This window comes from Entelurus aequoreus, linkage group LG08 (assembly GCF_033978785.1).
Source record: "Entelurus aequoreus isolate RoL-2023_Sb linkage group LG08, RoL_Eaeq_v1.1, whole genome shotgun sequence".
Taxonomy (NCBI): Eukaryota; Metazoa; Chordata; class Actinopteri; order Syngnathiformes; family Syngnathidae; genus Entelurus; species Entelurus aequoreus.
In genome coordinates this window covers 46377766-46400874 of record NC_084738.1, presented here as the reverse complement: position 1 = coordinate 46400874, position 23109 = coordinate 46377766, and the positions used below count along the sequence as shown (strand labels likewise).

The 23109-nt window shown below is 41.2% G+C and overlaps 1 protein-coding gene across 1 annotated transcript in view; it reads right to left on the bottom strand.

Annotated features, from left to right (window-relative positions):
• Window positions 1-9240: 9240 nt before the first annotated feature.
• Window positions 9241-23109, bottom strand: part of bloc1s4 (biogenesis of lysosomal organelles complex-1, subunit 4, cappuccino) — a 30119-nt gene continuing 16250 nt past the window's right edge. The window contains exons 2-5 of the mRNA XM_062055025.1: window positions 19528-19599; window positions 19354-19455; window positions 10213-10347; window positions 9241-10133 (exon numbers count right to left, since the gene is read on the bottom strand). Of these exons, the coding sequence (XP_061911009.1) occupies window positions 10035-10133; window positions 10213-10347; window positions 19354-19455; window positions 19528-19599 (408 nt within the window). The 3' untranslated portion in view covers window positions 9241-10034. The remainder of the gene's footprint in view (window positions 10134-10212; window positions 10348-19353; window positions 19456-19527; window positions 19600-23109) is intronic.

Below are 23109 nucleotides of genomic sequence, written 5' to 3'. Positions count from 1 at the left end.
AACACAACAACACCGGACAATGTAACAATATAAACTAAATAACATGATCATTCCCTTTTATTACATACAATTGTTTCTGCAAAATAAAGTCAGTGGTGCATAAGAACTAAACCAGTGGTGTCCACACTTTTTTTTTTAAAGAGAACATATTTGGTGCCGTGCGGGGGCAACCATTCAGCCTGAAATTCTTTGAACTTTTAACACTAAATACACATAACACAATGACACTTTTATTACAAATGGCACACTTTATTTCTTCACATGAAACACAAATGATAAAGTTTTACCACAATCACTCTCTCTTACTAGTTTCAGGCCACATAAAATGAAGTAAAACATTCCCAAAGCTTGAACATATTAGGTTAATTTGAAACATTTGTTAATCTATCTCACTGTACCCTTCTAAATTATAGACACATAAAGATGAAAACAACACTGTAAGAGTCACCTTTCATTGAATTTAAGTAATTAGACATGAAACAACATGAAAATCATGAAATGCATGCAACTCTGTGGGTGTTATTTCATGTATTCCGTAATGTAAAAAACATACAGTATGTTGAAAGTCGTAAACAATTTTTTTTTATGCTGTAGTTATAAAAAATATTCCATTTACAATGGCTAATTCCTGCTTTTTTTTTTTACCACGGGCAGGCCCAGAGCCAATTAACAGTCATAAACAAGAGTGTACTGAATTGCTCTTGGCAAACAGAAGTAGATTCGGCTATGGGGTCTGAGTGTATATATGCATAAAAGAGACAACCAACAAAAATTCAGGTCAAGTATATTCATAATTAGATATTAAGAAAAAAAACATATAACAATTATTCTACAAAGTTATGCAAAAATTTGTATTTGCAAATAATCACGTATGAACAATGTACAAAAAGACGACAATGACAACTACAATCCAGTTCAATCCAATATGTTCAATAGTCCAAGTTTATATGTTTGTATTCCAGATGTCCAACACGTAAATGAAAAGTAAAACATATAGGTTGATAGGTCCAAGGGGAAAGAAATGTTTCAATATCTCCTACAGCTGTGAAAACTGCTACGTCGCTTTGGCCTTAATTGAACAAGGAAACAAAACACATTGAGTGGGATAAAAATATGAAAAAAACTAATGTTCAATGTGAGAATAGACATTTGGGAAAATGTTTGGCTACAATATAAAATTAAATAGTACGGTTGACGAGATTCGTCCAGAAATGCTGAAGGCTCTGGGTGTTGAGGGGCTGGCTTGGTTGATACGCCTTTTCAATATTGCGTGTCCAGTCACCAGAGAGTTCATGGGGTGAGCGAGCCAATAGAGACAACAATGTTGCAAGATTGATCATTACCTCAACATTTCTTCATAGACATGCCAGTAAAAAGTGGTAATGTGCTACAAATCCTCTTATTATTTTTGTCCATGTTTGTGTAATATTTCACATTTTACCATTCATTTTCAAATAATTAGTATTAACACATTGCTTTCATGACTTCTAACATGTAGTAGCAGTGTCATACAATTACCAGCAGAGGGCGACTGCCGCTTTTCCTCATTGAATCGAATTTAGTGCATAGATGTTCAAACTTTGAACCAATCAGCACGTGATATTAATTTATTATAATCCATTCACTGCATTGCCTTTACGATGTTTCACGATGGATGGCAACGTATGGAAGTATTATTGTGGCAAAACAATTTGCAAATGTGTATCTCAATCTGTGTGTGTGTGTTTTATCTAGGGCTGTCAAATGACTAATATTTTTAATCAGATTAATCACATTTTGGAATTTGAATTAAACATGATTAATCACAAATGATTACTCACTTGCATAATTGAAATTTGCTAAAGAAAAGACCCAAATATTTGTGCACAAATGTAATTTAATTGTCAGGATGTCATCCAGAGACATTTTTAAAAGTCTTACCTGAATGCATGTCATTTATTTGCACATGACTTGGTAACGGTTTTATCTAAAGTTCTTTCAGGCTTAAATGAGCCTATGAAAACACTAGATGGATTCTCCTCACTCATTTTTGTACATTGATCAATCACTGACAATATAGCCGTTACGGTAAAAGAGCTTGTATGGTTAAAATAAATTACATGATAATGTAAGAGTGTTTATGATTAATGGTAATTATTTGTGATTAATCACATGAGTTAACTCCTTAATTTTGACACTTGTGTGTGTAAAAAAAATCAGTTTAACTCTGTTCAGATTTGTGTGTCTGCATTGTAGCGGCTGGCTACGGGGTGTTAGCCAATGGCTTTGGCTGGGGGGCGGGACTTCCGGGGAAGTTTGGGAAGTGACGTTGTTGACAGGAAGTGTTGGTTCGAGTTTTGCCGGGAAAGGAGATAGACGCATGTTGGAGCTGTTGTGTGCCTTAAATGCATCTTGTACAATAAATGCAAGATAACTGAAGAAGTCTCTGAGCCTACATTCCTGAGATTATTACACTGGTGTCAGAAGTGGGATCAGATTGGGAGGCGTTCCACGCTCAATTTGAACTGTTGGCGGACGCTAGAAGGTGGGAAGAAAGGGACAAAGCATTGCAATTGGCTTTGTGTCTGGAGGGAGAGGCTCTTTCGTGCCTCCTGCTGCTGGACCCTGAACAGCAGCGGTGCTACGCAGCCCTGGTGGGGGCGCTCAAGAGGAGGTTTGGGAGATGGTCTCAGCCAGCGCTTTTAAAAACTGAACTGAGAGGGAGGTGCAGGAAGCCTGGCGAGCCACTCCGGGGGCTCGCTAATGACATTGAGGGCCAGGTGCGCCGTGCATATGGTCACCTGCCTGCTGATGCACGGAATGAGCTCGCAACTGACCTGTTTGTTGGAGCCATTACTCCTCCTGACCTGCGCGTGCAAGTGCAGCTTCAGCACCCGAGGTCCCTGCAGGAGGCACTGGAAGCTGCCGTGGAGAGGGAGATGCTGGGGAGTGCAGCTGCAGCCTGGGAACTGGAAATGATACCCCATCCAGTGAGGGCGGCATCGTCACACCCGTCTAGCGGCGGGGCTCCGGCTTGGGCGACAGAAATGACCGAACTGCTGAGGTCGGTGACTCTGCAAAGTCAATGTGGCCCGCGCCCCATGCAGGTCTGCTGGGGATGTGGCCAACCTGGACACTTTCGCAGGGAGTGCCCTGCCACTCGTCGTGAGCCGGGAAACGGCGCCGGGCCCGCATAGTCAGGTGTATGCGGGCCCCTACGTCCACCGCGGTCCCTGACTCGCCAGCCCAGGCTCGTCAAGCAGGGGAAGGAGCACATCAGCACAGCCAGGGGGGAGGGGCTCCATCCCCCCCAGAAGCAGACGACGACTCGCTTTCTACATCTTCTTCTCGCTATTGGGCACCCGGAGGAGCCCAGCAGCACAGCCAGGGGGGAGGGGCTCCATCCCCCCAGAAGTAGATGACAGCAGTGTGCCACAGCAGTGTGGGTACACTTAACTTCCCGGGGGGCCCTACAGTTGCCATGGGTACCCTAGTTCCCGGGCCCCTGCCCGTTTCACCGCATGCCTCTACATTCTTGTTGCCTCACACCTCACCTAGTTACTACGCCTGCCCTCGCCCTGTCTCCCCTTCCAATGAGGGGGGAGACAGAGCTGTGTATTACCCGGGGCTGCCAGCCCTGGGCATCCCTACCCACGGGCCCCCACCCGCAGCCAGCACCTCCGGTCATAGGGGGAGGGGTGTGGTGAGAGGAGTACAGGGACTTGGAGAAACAGCAACAGGAGCAGCTGAAACAGCTGCTGGTGGAATTCCAGGGCAGCTTTGCAATGAACGAGAGTGAAGTGGGAAGAACCCACTTGGCAGAGCATGTCATATACACTGGCTTGGCACGGCCCATCAAGTGCCATGCACGCCGCAGCCCCCTCGCTCGACAGCAGGTATGCGACAAGGCCGTAGATGACCTGCTGCGGGCCGACTTTATTGAGCCGTCTGAGAGCCCCTGGGCGGCACCTGTGGTCATGGTCGCGAAGAAGAAGGCTGGGGATTGGCGATTCTGTGTGGATTACAGACGGCTGAACGAAGTGACCACAAAAGACTCTTACCCCTCCCCCGTATTGATGAGTCCCTGGACCTAGTTTCCGGCTCCTCGTGGTTCACCACTCTGGACCTTAAAAGCGGGTATTATCAGGTACCCCTTTCTCCTGAATCTCGCCCTAAATCCGCCTTCTGTACTGGCCGGGGCTTGTGGCAATTCAAAGTCCTCAGTTTTGGGCTCTGTAATGCCCCCGCCACTTTTGCCCGGCTTATGGACAAAGTGCTGGCTGGTATTTCCCGTCAAGAGTGCCTGGTGTACCTGGACGACATCTTGGCACATGGGCGTTCTTTCGAAGCAGCCCTGGGGTCCCTGAGGAGAGTCCTGGAGAGGATTCGAGCAGCGGGCCTTAAACTGCACCCCGAGAAAAGCAGTTTCATGCGGCGGGAAGTAACTTTCTTGGGACATGAGCTGGGGGCAGATGGCATTGGCGCCATGGGGGAGAAGGTGCGGGCTGTGAGAGATTGGCCCGCCCCTCGGGACCAAGGACAGCTGAAGAGCTTCATTGGGCTTGCCTCGTACTATCGGAGGCACGTGCGGGGTTTTGCTACAATCGCCGCGCCCCTATATCGATTGCTGGAAAAAGGCAAAGACTTTGTGTGGTCCGAAGGGTGCCAGGAGGCATTCTGGGGGCTGAAACGGGCCTTGTGTGCGGCCCCGGTACTCGCCCCACCTGACCTCGCCCTGCCCTTTTTACTGGACACTGATGCCAGCGGAGTGGGGGTGGGGGGTGTACTTGCACAGCCGTGGCAGGAAGGGGAAAGGGTGGTGGCATACTTCAGCCAGAAACTCAACAAGTCGGAACGGAACTCTTGTGTCACCCGCCGAGAACTCCTGGCAGTGGTGCTCTCTATCAGACACTTTAAATATTACCTGTGTGGCCTCCCCTTTGTGATTAGGACTGACCAATCTGCCCTCCAGTGGCTAATGACTTTCCGGGAGCCGGAGGGGCAGGTTGCCAGGTGGGTGGAAGAGCTGCAAGGATACAACTTTAAAATAGAACATCGGCCAGGTGCTCGCCACTCCAACGCGGACGCGCTTTCGCGCCGGCCGTGTGCAGCAGACGGATGTCGGTACTGCGAGCGCAGGGAAGCCCGGGAACAAGAGCGGCGGGCAGAGGGTGCTGAGTGTGCTGCCTTCAGTCAGGCTGATAACGTTGTCTGCCGAGAACTACAGACTGTGATGAATGCTGACTGGAGGCGCACGCAGGAGGAGGACACAGACCTTCATCCTGTTTTGCAGTGGGTAGAGGCTCGGCAGCGCCCGCCTTGGGAGGCGGTGGCACCATTCTCTAAGGCTACTAAGGGCCTGTGGGCCATGTTTGACTCATTGCGGGTGTCCCAAGGCGTGTTGCAGCGGGCATTTAAGGCCGCGGCCACGGGGGAAGAACAGTGGCAGGTGGTGGTGCCAAAGGGACTGCAAGGGGCAGTGCTTAAGGCAGTGCATGGGGGAGGTGGGTCTGGACATTTCGGGGTCGCCAAAACACTCAAGCGGCTGCGACAGGGGTTCTATTGGGGTCGGCAGAAGAGAGATGTGGAGGACTTCTGCCGCCGCTGTGACCCTTGTGTTGCCCGCTAAGGCCCCACTGGGCGCTCACAGGCACCGCTCCAACAGTTCCCAGTGGGGTGCCCCATGGACAGGGTGGGGATTGACATTACAGGGCCCTACCCTCTGTCTGATAAGGGGAACCGCTATGTCCTTTCCGCCATAGACTATTTCACCAAGTGGCCAGAGGCATACGCCATTCCCAACCAGGAGGCAGAGACCATTGCTGATGCCCTGGTGGAGGGCATGATAGGTCGGTTTGGCGTCATGGCGTCTCTGCATAGTGACCGAGGCACAAACTTTGAGTCCCGGGTGTTCGCGGCCTTGTGCGAGCGCCTGGGCATTCACAAGACCCGCACTACCCCATTGCACCCTCAGAGTGATGGGTTAGTGGAGCGGTTCCATCGCAACCTGGGAGACCAGCTCGCCATTGTCACCTCCCGCCACCAGCGTGACTGGGACCAACACCTACCACTGGTGCTGATGGCGTGTCGCTCTGCTGTCCAAGAATCCACGGGGGGCACACCGGCGCTTCTCATGCTAGGGAGAGAGATGCGCACACCAGCAGAGCTGGCCTTTGGCCGCCCACCAGATGCCCCGGCCTTCGCTGCAGGGCCAGAGTACGCCAGGAAATTACAGGACCGGCTGGACTCAGCCCACAGCTTCGCTCGGGAGCAGCTGCAGGAAGCTGGCGTCAAACAAAAGCGCTACTATGATGTGACGACCCGAGGAAGGGACTTCGCGCCAGGCGAGTTGGTCTGGGTCTACAACCCGATTCGGAAAAAGGGCCGCAGTCCCAAGCTGGACAGCAAATGGACAGGACCCTGTAAGATACTCCAGAAGCTGGGAGAGGTTGTGTATCGTGTCCAGCTTCACCCCCGGGGAAGGAAGGTGGCCCTCCACAGAGACACACTCTCCCCCTACCGGGGGGGGGGGTCCCCCTTCCCCTGCCTCGGATACACAGGTGACCTCTCCCTTGCCCGCCCAGCCCTTTACCAATACCCCGCTTACGCCTCAGGGGGAACCAATTTCCCCACTCCCCTCATCCCCCGCCCCCTCCAGCTCCCTCCCGAGGACTGGCACACCCGACCCAGCTGTCCCACTGCTGGGAAATGGAAGAGAGCGGCCGAGGCGGATGAAGAGGCCTCCGGACCGCTTGCAAGACTTTGTGGTGTCCTTAGACTGAAGTACAATAAGGGAAGGGGGGTGGGTGGGTTTGTGAACCCGCTTTTGTGTGATGTGAGGGTTATGTTGTTTACACTGTTTTGTTTGCACTAATGGGTTGCTCTGTTTTACATGCTGCTATGGTGTTGCCAAATGTTGCCTTACGGGTCAGTCCTCGAGGGCGAGGACTTTTTGTAAGGGGGGGGGGGGGGTGATATAGCGGCTGGCTACGGGGTGTTAGCCAATGGCTTTGGCTGGGGGGCGGGACTTCCGGGGAAGTTTGGGAAGTGACGTTGTTGACAGGAAGTGTTGGTTCGAGTTTTGCCGGGAAAGGAGATAGACGCATGTTGGAGCTGTTGTGTGCCTTAAATGCATCTTGTACAATAAATGCAAGATAACTGAAGAAGTCTCTGAGCCTACATTCCTGAGATTATTACAGTATTTAGGTTTGTGGGTATGGAAGAAAAATCTGTCTGTCCGTATTTTGATGTGCGTGTGTCTAAAAAAAGATATGTGTACCAATACAGTTTGTGTTAAGCAGGAGCCCTCTTTTTGCTCTGTTTTACACCTGACTTTTGCACACGTCTGTCGTACAAAATCTGTGTGTGCGTAATATTGTAATCTGTAATATTATACATGGTAATTGGGATTTGTTATACACTGTATATGTTATATAAAAATATAATATATCAGTATATATTATATACTGTATATATAATATGTAAATATTACATATATGTTATATTTTTAATTGCTACAATGGTACATTTTTTGTTTACGTTATACCTGCATTATCCTTTCCATCCTTTGTAACTGAGCGACTGTGTGGAACAATTTCCCTTGTGGATCGATAAAGTTTGTCTAAGTCTAAGTGCAGTGATTTGAACTAGTATTAATTTAAAGCATTTTAAAATGTTGTTTTAGTCATTTAGTCAAATTTTAGTCATCTAAATCGATTTTTTGACTAGTTTTAGTCGACTAAGTTTTACAACATTTTAGTGAACTGATTTCCAACCTGGTCACGGTGCAGGCTCTCTGCAGTCAATTGTGTAACTTGGCTGCCTGGCTCACTCTCATGTCAAAATAAAAGCATGTACTGCATGTACACAAAAATGCATTCCACACAATGTCACAGCCTATGTCAAAATAATGGTATAAATATATATGTATTTTAGAAAATAAAGAGCGGGACACAAAGCCAAAATGTCCCTCGCTAATGTTAGTCAATTGCTAGTGATGTGTATTTCTGGTCTTGTCATCCTCATCCGGACAGAAGGGCAACACGGCAGTGCGGCTGGATCAAAAGAGACGTCCGAGACGCTTTACTGAACCAAAGGTTGCTTTATTACAAGCAAGCGTCATTATACAGGACTGCAGTTCCTGGAGGAGGTCAGGTCAAAAATGAGGCACTCCTAACTTGGAGAAGCCAAACCATCAGTTTTTATATTCCTACCTCCTGTCTCTGGGTGTGTGCTAAGTCAGGACAGCACACCTTGACCATAAAAGGAGATGTTAGTGTGTAAGTGTCTGGAAAGACAACATATGCAGGTAGCAACTTAGATGTTGACATCAAGCTAAACATGTAGTCTCTTGTCATGGATAGGGCCATGACCTTTGCATACCGAGGTCCAATTTTATTGCCTTTTCTTCCGCAAGAACTAATCCAATCCACACACAAATGTCAGTACTAAAGCGCCCTATGGTATTATGTGACCAAACTGAACTCCCTACCAGTTAAACTGATGGTTTGCATTCTCCAAGATGAATATAAGCATTCACCATATGCAAAACATAATAGGAGTTAATTAATTTACTTCACTAGCATGATAACTTTTTATCCAATTTTACAAGAGTACACTTTTTGTTATTTAACGCATGCTAACATTAGCATGATAACTTTTATAGCTAGTTTTGTAGGAATACACCTCAGAATAATACATTTTGGTATTTGGTAACATTAGCATGCACATTTTTTTTGCTAGTTTTTTAGGTATACACCTCAGAATAGTACTATTTGGTATTTGGCGCATGCTTACATTAGCATGCTAACTTTTTAGCTAGCTTTGTAGGTATACATCAGAGAATACATTTTGGTACTTGGCGCATGCTAATTGTTAGCATTTCAGTTCTTCTTTTCAGCATTCACACTGTATTGACTTCATATTGCATTTTCAAGTTTAGTCAGATAACCCATGAGCAATGCGCCAAAAACAAAAGTTTGACATCTTACGGTTTTTATATTTTACCCCTTTTAATTGGTCGTTTAAGGACCATTCCCTTTCAAGAATATCCCAAACCATACATATGCTAGCTTGCAGGCTTTGTTTCACTTCAAATTGAACAATCTTCTAAAGGTACTGACAAGCCCCGAAAATAATTGTGTGGATATCACCATGGCAACAGCGCGGCCAGCTATAGTGTTCTTCTGCACCTGCACACTCCGAACCAAATTTGAGGTTTTCCTTTCATTTTTGTCAGACACGAATGAGTAAACAACGTCACATATTATAAAACCTTTAATTGCGTTTGTAAAATGTGATCAAAATAAACGTGTGATGTCATGTTTTTGGGTCACACGTGACTCAAGTAATTATAGAGCCATTGCTGCCATTGCTTGCTAAACAAAGCTGATATGTCACATCTTTAAGTAAGGTCCAGTTGTCTAGCCAAAAAGCTCCCAGCAGTGTAAAAAAAACAACAACTTAGGCACATTTACCTACTAAGCAAAACTTTGATGCACTTGTGACATGTAAATATTTAGTGTGCTTTTTTTTTATTTTTTAAATGATATATTCCGGCACAAAATATGCAGCCAGTAAGCTCAAAAGTAGTATGTTGAAATGGAAGCCATAGAATAGACGATAGTCCATATTGCTTGTGGTGACTGATTACACATTGGACATAACAGCATGCAGATTTGTACAAACACAACAAACAGGAATGATATTTATATTTTAAAAAATCTGTGTTGATTCTTCATGTCGTTCAATTCCTCTTATTGTACCTGCAATGGCCGGTATGGGAAGATCCTTCAAGCTAACAAATACGATTGTTTTCTTCACGGTGAGCAAAAACAAAACATTGTAACATAACAGTTCAGGCACTTTTTGAAAAGAAAATCACGTTTTTGCTACAGTTCAGTGCTTGCTGCTGCCATGAGAGCGAAACGCAAGCATACCTCGCCATGGACCTCCAGTGATTGCGAAAACAAGTTATTGCTCTTTGCAATCTACGGCAGTAAAATGTCAACGCTTTTTTCCGGGAGTGTCTTTGAGGTCCGAGTGCTTAAGTCAGGTCACTGCTCAGGCTGGGATGTGATGTAATCGTCCGTCCGGAACACCCTGGGGATTTCTTGGCGCTGATGCGGCACCGCTCTTCTCTGGCTGTTTGGTTTCTACCACAGAGGAAAAACAAAACAAACGGCATAATACGTACAAGAAAGGACACTTTTCGTATGAAATAAGAGCGCTCACATTTAAGAAGCCTGGGACGCTCATTGTGCGAAGGATCTTCTTGAACGCGCCCGGTAGCGATCCCAGCTCTCCCTCTGCCTGTGTGACCTGTTCCTCCATGCTGCTGATGTTAGCTCCCACCATCTTTACAAAACCCTGCAAGCACAAGTTCATTTACATTGAAATCTAACAACATCAGCAACTTTAGAGCAACAATAATACTTCTATGGCAAAACAACAATCTGTTCTAAGATGCTAGGAAATACTTGAGATTGGACTAATCTGTTCCAGGGTCCAACCTGTCATCCTAAAACCTTTATGGGCTGCACAGGCAAATTTTTTAATAGCATTTTAACGTTCCTAACTTTTAAACAAGTGTAAAACACGCAAACACTCTTTGATAACAAAGGTGTAATGCAAATATTATTTGGCAACACAAATGTACACATTGTCATACAAGTGTAAAAAGAAGCTAACCATAGGAACTAGAGCTGCACGATTAATCTACAGCAAGGTTTTAATTAGTGCGATTACATAACCGCAAGAGGCTGAGGTTTTTTTTTTAATCGGTATTTGCATGACAGACATGTTGGCCAATCAGAATTGTTGAGCCTGCGTTTGTTCCTGTCTCGCTACAAATAGGGAGAAAGCATCTCAGTCTGTGCATCGCTCTCAGCACCTGATCGTGTTTATTTTACAGTAGAATTACCTGAACGCAGTGATCCCTCTTTTAAGACATTCAAAATCTTTGTCTTGGTGGGCGGAGAGCGGGACGCCAGCTTTACACACACAGGAAGCACGTACAAACAGCTTCCCTACTCGTGACTCGCCAGTGAGAAGTTCCGTAAAGTAACACAAATTAGGAGGAAAAAAGCCAAAAAATTCAACTTCAAATTGGATGGCAATATACGCCCATCAACACGGACAAACAAGTGAGAATGCCGTGATCAGGGGATAGCAACAAAAAAAAAGACAAAGTCCGACCTCGTTTTTATGACTGGGAAAAAAATGCACATTAAGATGTTCAATATTAGGTAAAATAAAAAATTTTGCTTACAGAAATTAGTGCATTTTATTTTTTTGTTTGAGAAAAAACTTATTAACCTTCCAATTACAGTACAATATGTCTTGGGAATGACGTTAAACTACATCCAGGCATGAGATGGGAGGTTGTGTGTGGGGTTAGTGAGTCCCAACTAACGTCTATAAAATGCACACAAAGAACCGTTTGCACCTTCTCTTGTGACTGGCTGGCGGTCAGCGCCAAAAAGCTGAGCGGGTCCCTGGGTAATTGGGGCGCGGACAACCAACAGGACAGACTAAGTTCAACAGCCCAGTAAGGCAATTAGTCTAGGAGAAGGATCTCTGATATAAAATACCCCATCCAACCCGCACCAAGCCAGCGTGGAAGGTGTAGGCTAATAACCAGCATGAAGAGTACGCCAAGAGATCGTTTACTATGGCAGAAACATGCTGAGGCTTTCGTCCAGCAGTGGACTGACTACGGCTGATGATGATGACGATACAGTACAATGATAAACACTTCTACAGTAATGAGAAACAAGAGTTTATATCCTTTTAAATGGTTACTTGCATTATTATATACCGGTATATTATGATTACATTACATTATACACATTGTGTAGTTAATATTGGTTATTTCTTCACTTTAAGATCATGATGGAGACAAAATCTCAAGAGTCTGTCTGCGTAAAGCCAAATATTTTTGAAAGTATATTATTGCATATTGTTCTAACGTGTGGCACCTTGAGACAGGAATATGTTAATTGGCAGTCTAAAAGTGTTCCTTCACTCATTGATTTTGCAGTTTAAGTACAAAATCTAAAAATCGCGGATCGAATCGCAATTGCAATTTTGGAGAGAAAAATCGCAAGTAATTTATTTCCTCAAAATCGTGCTCTACGACGTAAACGGAGCCAAGCGCTTGGTTTAACGTCATTTTTCCCTCGCTTCCCGGCGTGCGTTTAAAAGCGCACTGCTGTTAGATGGTGACAGGTGTGGACAATATTGGAGACAGACACACTTGTCCCCACACTAAAAGTATACAGCGAAGGACAAAAACTATTTGATGTTGCTCTTAATTTCTCAGTACAGCATCCATCAGCTGCAGTGACTGAGAGTTAATAAGGTAAGGAAACATGCAGCAGTTGATGTGTCGTGAACGTTGTCACAACTTGTTTATAAAGTATTTAGTTTGTTGACTGGAATGCTCACTCGTCCTTTATTTAACTGCAAACTGTATCATATCGGTGTTCAAATAACATCAATGCTAGCTCAAATGTTTTGTCATCTCATCGAATAGAACACCGGCTGTGAAGATTGTATATTCGATGTGAGAGGTGTCACTCCTGTTTTTTTTGTTGGCCAAACTGTTGTACTGAACCTCTAGGAGGCTTTGGAGAAGAGCAAAGCTTGTTTATTAGACTTCATCTTCATTAGCCAAACTGCTTTGTGTTTTATATTGATATCAAAAAGTAAACGCCATGTTTTTTTTACATTACTTGTGTTTTTTTCATGTCACAAATGTATTACTACAAAAAAACCATTCACGTGACACAGCATTTTGTTAATGTTTTATTGTGTATAGTTAATTCCTATATGACATATTTCTGCTCAAACTCTTAATGGATCTGTCCCGGTACAGCATCTACATGTACATAACTTTAAAAAAATAATGAAATAATAATTTAACAAAAACTCCCTCTATCAAAATGCTGACAAGTTATTATTACAGAATTTTAAAAAACTAATATTTGTCTTTAGATATATGGATAACGTTTATCTATAGCCTTTTTATTAGACATTACACATTACATGATGGTATTATGTTCACACCCCAACACTGCTTTACCTAACAATCAGTAATCATGATTTTAATAATGATAACAATAATCTTAATAATTACTTTGGCTGTAATTGGTAGCCCTAGATCTCATACATGAACACTATTTTTATCTATATGGAGAAAAAGTGCAGTTACATCTTATAGCCATCAGGTTCCATATTTCAAAACTCATATATATATATATATATATATATATATATATATATATATATATATATATATATATATATATATATATATATATATATATATATATATATATATATATACACACACACACACACACATATATATAAATATATATATATATTAGGGCTGTGAATCTTTGGGTGTCCCACGATTCGATTCAAAATCGATTCTTGGGGTCACGATTCGATTCAAAATCAATTTTTAATTTTTTTTTTTAATGAAAACAATACACAACAATACCATAATAATTCAATACAATTTCAAAACCAAACCCGACCCAGCAACACTCAGAACTGCAATAAACAGAACAATTGAGAGGAGACACAAACATGACACTGAACAATCTAAAAGTAGTGAGACAAAAATTAATATTATCAACAACAGTATCAATATTAGTAACAATTTCAACATAGCAGTGATTAAAAATCCCTCATAGATATTATCATTACAAACATTAATAAAAAAAATAATTACAAAAAAAGAACAATAGTGTCACAGTGGCTTACACTTGCATCGCATCTCATAAGCTTGACAACACATTGTGTCCAATATTTTCCACAATGATATAATAAGTCATATTTTGGTTAATTTAATAGTTAAAACAAATTTAAATAATGGATCCCATATTCCAATATATGACTCATTATTATCCAAACTAAATGCAGTTTTTTCTACTGATATCATCTCTACAGCTTGTGTGTACCAGTCAGTATGAGTTGGACTATCAACATCTATCCATTTTTTAAATTTTACCCTTTTTGTTATTATGCATATTGAAAGAAATGCATTTTTACTCTTTGATGACACGTTACTAAATTGATGGAGATCCCCAATTGTAGTCCTCCTTTATCTTGTGTACAAGACAACCTTAAGTATGAACAACTGGCCTTCTTTCCACACCATTTAAAATGTGGTATCATTGTATGCATTTTCTTAAACCAACTTTTATACATTAGGACAGGCATCATTTTCAGTATATAATTAACTGCTGGCAGTATACTCATTTTTACTATGTTCACCCGACCCCAAAGTGACATTTGGAGACGTGACCAGCGTTCCATTTTGGATTCTATCTTATTTTTTAAATGTTTAAGATTTAGATCTCTGCTGGTATAACGGTTTGGTGTAATGTGTAGTCCTAGATATATGATTTCTGCTTCTTTCCATTTAATTTTGGAGTTCTGAACTTGTGATTTCTTGCAGTGTTTATTAAGTGGTAATATGTCACATTTGTCCCAATTGACTTTATACCCTGATAAACAGCCATATTCAGTGATGACATTATTGATATAGTGAAGAGAGGAGTTAACATGGGACAGGTAGAGAATTATGTCGTCACAATACATCGATAGCTTATTATACTGAGAGCCAATTTTTATACCATGAATATTATTTTCACTTCTTATTTTTGCAGCTAAGGGTTCAATAACCAAATTAAATAATAATCCAGATGCAGGACATCCCTGTTTTACTCCACTTTTTAACAAAAAAGGTTCTGAAATATGATTATTGGTTTTGACTGATGCCATGGGCCTTGTATAAAGCATCTTAATCCATTGTATAAAATTATCTCCAAATCCAAATTTACGTAATGTGCAAAACATAAATGACCAGTTTATGCGGTCGAATGCCTTCTCCACATCAACAGTACATACTGCTGTGGGATAAGGGAGACTTCTACCATAGTAAATAACATTAAACAATTTCCTTGTATTGTCTGAAGATTGTCGACCTTCCACGAAGCCAGTTTGGTCAGTATGAATTAATTTCCTTTTACATTTGATAATCATGTGGCTAAGATTTTTGCCAAGATTCAAAAGGATTCTCTATTCATTCAATACATATGATTTCAGCAGGATCTACCCCAGTCTGCTGACATGCAAGCAGAGTAGTAGATTTTTGTAAAAAGCTTTTATAATTATAAAGGACAATCTTTTATCAACTGATTGCAATAATGTAAATTTGTTATAACTATTAAATTAACCAAAAATATGACTTATTTTATCTTTGTGAAAATATTGGACACAGTGTGTTGTCAAGCTTATGAGATGTGATGCAAGTGTAAGCCACTGTGACACTATTGTTCTTTTTTAATTTTTTTTTATAAATGTCTAATGATAATGTCAATGAGGGATTTTTAATCACTGCTATGTTGAAATTGTAACTAATATTGATACTGTTGTTGATAATATTCATTTTTGTTTCACTACTTTCGGTTTGTTCTGTGTCTTGTTTGTGTCTCCTCTCAATTGCTCTGTTTATTGCAGTTCTGAGTGTTGCGGGGTCGGGTTTGGTTTTGGAATTGGATTGCATTGTTATGGTATTGCTGTGTATTGTTTTGTTGGATTGATGAATTAAAAAATGAATAAAAATAAAAATAAAAATAAAAATTTATAAATAATTTAAAAAAAAAAATCGATTTAAAAAAAAAAAGAGAATTGATTCTGAATCGCACAACGTGAGAATCGCGATTCGAATTCGAATCGATTTATATATATATATTATATATATATATACATATTATATATACACACACACACACACATATAAATATACATATATATATATATATACACACACATATATATATAAATATATATACACACACATAAATATACATATATATATATATATATACACACACATAAATATACATATATATATATATATACACACACACACACATATATATATATATATATATATATATATATATATATATATATATATATATATATATATATATATATATATATATATATATATATATATATATATATATATACATACATACACACACACATACAGTATATATACATGTGTTAGATGTAAATATAAACGGAATACAATGATTTGCAAATCCTTTTCAACCCATATTCAGTTGAATGCACTACAAAGACAAGATATTTGATGTTTAAACTCATAAACTTTTTTTTTTTTTTGCAAATAATAATTAACTTAGAATTTCATGGCTGCAACACGTGCCAAAGTAGTTGGGTAAGGGCATGTTCACCACTGTGTTACATGGCCTTTCCTTTTAACAACACTCAATAAACATTTGGGAATTGAGGAGACACATTTTTTAAGCTTCTCAGGTGGAATTCTTTCCCATTCTTGCTTGATGTACAGCTTAAAGGCCTACTGAAATGAAATGTTTTTATTCAAACGGGGATAGCAAATCCATTCTATGTGTCATACTTAATCATTTCGCGATATTGCCATATTTTTGCTGAAAGGATTTAGTAGAGAACATCGACCATAAAGTTTTGGTCGCTGATAAAAAAGCCTTGCCTGTGCCGGAAGTAGCGTGACGTCACAGGTTGAAGTGCTCCTTACATTTCCCCATTGTTTACAATGCAGCGAGAGCGATTCGGACCGAGAAAGCGACGATTACCCCATTAATTTGAGCAAAGATGAAAGATTCGTGGATGAGGAACGTGAGAGTAAAGGACTAGAGTGCAGTGCAGGACGTATCTTTTTTCGCTCTGACCGTAACTTATGTACAAGGGCTCATTGGATTCCACACTTTCTCCTTTTTCTATTGTGGATCACGGATTTGTATTTTAAACCACCTCGGATACTATATCCTCTTGAAAATGAGAGTCGAGAACGCGAAATGGACATTCACAGTGACTTTTATCTCCACGACAATACATCGGCGAAGCTCTTTAGCTAGGGAGCTAACGTGATAGCATGGGGCTTAAATGCAGATAGAAACAAAAGAAATAAACCCCTGACTGGAAGGATAGACAGAAAATCAACAATACTATTAAACCATGTACATGTAACTACACGGTTAATGCTTTCCAGCCTAGCGAAGCTTAACAATGCTGTTGCTAACGACGCCATTGAAGCTAACTTAGCTACGGGACCTCGTCAGAGCTATGATAAAAACATTAGCGCTCCACCTACGCCAGCCCTCATCTGCTCATCAACACCCGTGCTCACCTGCGTTCCAGTGATCGACGGAGCGACGAAGGACTTCACCCGATCATAGATGCGGTCGGCGGCTAGCATCGGATAGCGCGTCTGCTATCCATCTCAAAGTCCTCCTGGTTGTGTTGCTATAGTCCGCCGCTAATACACCGATCCCACCTACAGCTTTCTTCTTTGCAGTCTTCATTGTTCATTAAACAAATTGCAAAAGATTCACCAACACAGATGTCCAGAATACTGTGGAATTTTGCGATGAAATCAGAGCTTTTTGTATTGGATCCAATGGGGTCCGAATACTTCCGTTTCAACCATTGACGTCACGCGCATACGTCATCATACATAGATGTTTTCAACCGGAAGTTTCGCGGGAAATTTAAAATTGCACTTTATAAGTTAACCCGGCCCTATTGGCATGTGTTGCAATGTTAAGATTTCATCATCAATATATAAACTATCAGACTGCGTGGTCGGTAGTAGTGGGTTTTAATAGGCCTTTAAGTTGTTCAACAGTCCGGGGGTCTCCGGTTGTGGTATTTTAGGCTTCTTAATGCGCCACACATTTTCAATGGGAGACAGGTCTGGACTACAGGCAGGCCAGTCTAGTACCCGCACTCTTTTACTATGAAGCCACGTTGCTGAAATAAGCAGGGGCGTCCATGGTAACGTTGCTTGGATGGCAACATATGTTGCTCTAAAACCTGTATGTACCTTTCAGCATTAATGGCGCCTTCACAGATGTGTAAGTTACCCATGTCTTGGGCACTAATACACCCCCATACCATCACAGATGCTGGCTTTTCAACTTTGCGCCTGGAACAATCTGGATGGTCCTTTTCCTCTTTGGTCCGGAGGACACGACGTCCACAGTTTCCAAAAACAATTTGAAATGTGGACTCGTCAGACCACAGAACACTTTTCCACTTTGTATCAGTCCATCTTAGATGAGCTCAGGCCCAGCGAAGCCGACGGCGTTTCTGGGTGTTGTTGATAAATGCTTTTCGCCTTGCATAGGAGAGTTTTAACTTGCACTTACAGATGTAGCGACCAACTGTAGTTACTGACAGTGGGTTTCTGAAGTGTTCCTGAGCCCATGTGGTGATATCCTTTACACACTGATGTCGCTTGTTGATGCAGTACAGCCTGAGGGATCCAAGGTCACTAGCTGCTTACGTACAGTGATTTCTCCAGATTCTCTGAACCTTTTGATGATATTATGGACCGTAGATGGTGAAATCCCTAAATTCCTTGCATTAGCTGGTTAAGAAAGTTTTTTCTTAAACTGTTCTACAATTTGCTCAAGCATTTGTTGACAAAGTGGTGACCCTCGCCCCATCCTTGTTTGTGAATGACTGAGCATTTCATGGAATCTACTTTTATACCCAATCATGGCACTCACCTGTTCCCAATTTGCCTGTTCACCTGTGGGATGTTCCAAATAAGTGTTTGATGAGCATTCCTCAACGTTATCAGTATTTATTGTCACCTTTCCCAACTTCCTTGTCACGTGTTGCTGGCATCAAATTCAAAAGTTAATGATTATTTGCACAAAAAAAAAAGTTTATCAGTTTGAAGATCAAATATCTTGTCTTTGTAGCATATTCAACTGAATATGGGTTGAAAATGATTTGCAAATCATTGTATTCCGTTTATATTTACATCTAACACAATTTCCCAACTCATATGGAAATGGGGTTTGTATATATATATATATATATATATATATATATATATATATATATATATATATATATATATATATATATATATATATATATATATATATATATGAAGCTTTGGAGCCCCTGCGACGAAAGAAAATAATGTTTGCCGTGGTGCCCTTCTAACTTGCTTTGGTGTCCTAAAATATGAGCCCTCCTTTGAGCAACACTTGCCTTGACATTAAAAAGTTTAAATTCGAGGCCTGCATATACATATACTTGCAGCATTCATTTGAAACCGGGTGTTGGTGTTTTTTTTAGAGTGCTTTATTTGCAAAATATATTATCTTCTTTACCTGCATTGTAAGACGCTTCTTATTAGGAGTTTTTTTTATTATTATTTACAAAGCACAGAAAAGGGAATGCATTTGTGTTTTTGTCTCACATAGAAATTGTGAATGATGGGCTATAGTCCCCAAAAGTGCAGTTCCCTTTTAAACTTCCCTCGCTCACCTCTAAGTTGTCAATCCGTCTGTACATCTGTCTCATTTCTTCAGACTTCTGCTGGATTTGAGGTAGGTTTTCATTCACTATCTGGGAAGTATCAGTACGGATCTGCAGACAAAACAAAAGTGAGACTAACGCATACACTAAATCAGATAAAACACAAAGTTTATAAACTCCTACCATATCTAGCATGCCGACAAACTCGTCCACTCTTGTCAGCATTTCCTCTAGGCTTTTCTCCAAGAACAGAATCTGTAGGAGGGAAAAGTTGTTGGCTCAGGCAAAACTATTGCAAGCCTAAATTCATCTTGAATTAAATAAATAATGGTAACAGATGGTCTTTTGTCTCCCTTGCTCCCAGCCGACTGGTCCTTCGTTACGCAATTATGTGGGATCACAAGCATTCAGTTAACACTTGTCTGCTTTTTTTATCCAGTTACCGTATACAGTGTATCGAAAATATGTATGTACATGCATTATAAACTAACTCTCGTAAATATTAGATTGGGGTGAGACTTCCTGTAATATCCAAAACGGTAATAATTAGGGCTATTACAGTTACCGCGATAACAATGTGTTAACTATAAGTTCCAATAACAGCGCTATTTTTTAAACACCTTTGCGTCCTGACTCTTTTTTGACCATCAATCCTTTCCATAGCATAAGAAAACTTAATAGCGTTTAGTTACTGTTGAGCCACAAACAGGATAATAGCGAGCAGAAATGCACAAAGAAAAGGACGACATTATTGAAATACCAGATCCAAAGCCATGCCAAGTCGTTCAATAAGAAAAGACAATTTTATCATCAATCGCTGTGAGACAACATTATTGGAGGGAATGCGTGCTGGCGCACTTTGCTGCTTGCAGAGAAGTGGAGCTTTACTTCCGTGTTCGGATTACAGTTGAGTGCACTGAAAAAATAAAATGTAGATTGTTACACTAACTGCTTTAGTAAAATGGAATAAAAGCTCAACAGAGAGAAAAGATTGATGCAGAAAGTCTATAATATTGTTTTTTCTTGTCATGTCGAAAACTGTCAAAACATCTGTTCTCAAACCAATCACACACTTCGGGCTTCACAATAATTGCGCTATGCGTCACATCCGTTATAACAAAATATAAAAATCGCCTTCCAATACGGTCATGCTTTGTCAAATATGTTTTGCTATATTTCTACCTCAATAAATGTTTTCTGGCAGATTAAAATACAGTGTATATTCTTTTATAACATGCTCTGGTTGATAGTCCGCAATTACAGAATGTTTAGTAGGCTGAATATTATACCATATTAATAATTAAAGAAGGCTAAAACATTGTCATGCAGCGACAAGAATGCCATTAACTTGTACAACTCGTAATGTACAGAATTTTAGAAGCATTTATTCAGGTAGAAATATCACAGATTACATTGACAAACCTCTTTGACAATCAAACCATGATGAAGACAATCTACGTTTTGTTTTATCAATGTGTGAAACTGGTATCCAAACATGGTGTAGCTCCTCCTCTAAATGCAAGTGCTCCTAAAAGGAGGAATACAAATTCTGTATTCTTAAAAAATCTTGCAAGACACCAAAGCACTGCAGGTACATTTTTTAATGTCATAAAAGCATGTTTGTCCTTTTTGTGTTGCGCTGTTTAAAATAGCATAATGTTTAAAAAACAACAACAACATTGTATCAAAGCAAACTAATGGTCCAGTAATGGTAATAAAAGTTGGAAAATGATCTGGCTAGGGCAGGGGTAGGAAACCAATGGCTCTCGAGCCAGATGTGGCTCTTTTGATGACTGCATCTGGCTCTCAGATAAATCTTAGCTGACATTGCTTAACACTTAAACTTAGACTTCCTTTTCTTGTCATTCAAATTTGAACTTTACAGTGTGTATATAGGAACGAAATGTTGTTGCATTAGCTCGTTGTAGTGCAGGATAAAAGAGCAATAAGGTGCAGATATAAATAGATTACTGTACATAGCAATATATTGCACTTTTGCATATGCATCCACGTTTATGGATGTAAATTATATTGTTCATCTGTTTTTGGGGGGAATTGAGGGGATTATTATGATCCGTTCAAGAGTCTTATGGCCTGAGGGACGAAGCTGCTACAGAACCTGGAGGTTCAGCTGCGGAGGCTGCGGAACCTCTTTTAGAGTCCACGATAAGAAATGAATAATTCCGCTGGTAAAGTGTTAAATATATAAAACATTCTCATGCATTTTAATCCTTACATCCGTTTTCGACCGCACCTGTTCAAGAAGTCGCATTAATGGTATGTAGTATTTGAATTATTATTGGTAAGCTTCAGAATAACATCCATCCATCCATTTTCTACCGCTTGTCCCTTTCGGGGTCGCGGGGGGTGCTGGAGCCTCAGCTGCATTCGGGCGGTAGGCGGACAAGTCGCCACCTCATCACACGGCCAACACAGATAGACAGACAACATTCACAATCACATTCACACACGAGGGCCAATTTAGTGTTGTCAATCAACCTATCCCCAGGTGCATCTTTTTGGAGGTGGGAGGGAGTCGGAGTACCCGGAGGGAACCCACGCAGTCACGGGGAGAACATGCAAACTCCACACTCAGGACCTTCGTGAGGCACATGCACTAACCCCTGTTCCAACGTGCTGCCCAGTGCTTCAGAATAACAATGTTATTAAAAAGAATAAGAGAGTTATTATACTCTAAAAATGTTGGTCTTACTTAAAAATGCACGCATTTAGTTGTATTCAGTGTTAAAAAATATTATATGGCTCTCACGGAAATGCATTTTAAAATAATGTGGCTTTCATGGCTCTGTCAGCCAAAAAGGTTCCGACCCTTGGTCTAGGGCAGGGGTCGGCAACCCAAAATGTTGAAAGAGCCGCGGGTTGCCGACCCCTGGTCTAGGGCAGTGTTTTTCAACCACTGTGCCGCGGCACACCGTGAGATACAGTCTGGTGTGCCGTGGGAGATTATCTAATTTCACATATTTGGGTTAAATTTTTTTTTTGCAAACCAGTAATTATAGTCTGAAAATGATGTGTTGTTGTTGTTTAGTGTCGGTGCTGTCTAGAACTCGGCAGAGTAACCATGTAATACTCTTCCATGTCAGTAGGTGGCAGCCGGTAGCTAATTGCTTTGCAAATGCAGGTCAAAAGGTGTCTTATGCTCAAACCAAAAATAAACAAAAAGTGAGTGCCCTTAAGAAAAGGCATTGAAGCTTAGGGAAGGCTATGCAGAACAAAACTAAAACGGAACTGGCAACAAAGTAAACAAAAACAGAATGCTGGACGACAGCAAAAACTTAATGTGGAGCAAAGACGGTGTCCACAATGTACATCCGAACATGACATGACAATCAACAATGTCCCCACAAAGAAGGTGTAGTAGAATTTCTGACCTTTGACCTATATTGCATGTCTAATGGGAATGTACGCTCATTTGATTTCTTTCCTATTCTGTGCCAGTGGGACAAAAGTGAATGTTAAGTCGTGCCAACCTGTCTACAGAATGTGTTGACTGTCTAAAGGATTCGAGTTGTTATGGAACAGATAGGGAAAAGATAAAAGACATTGACGCATTAGATAACAAACAATGACGCACAAGAGACATATAAAAAATGGCAGAAGACCGGAACTCGACAGTGATTTTGGCTTGTGTGTGTCTTGTTTACTCCGGAGTAACATGTGGTCTGTCTGCACGGCCAACTTAATTCAACCTGCACTTCTGATAATGGGTAAATAAATTTGTTGTACTAAACTACTTTTGTTGCC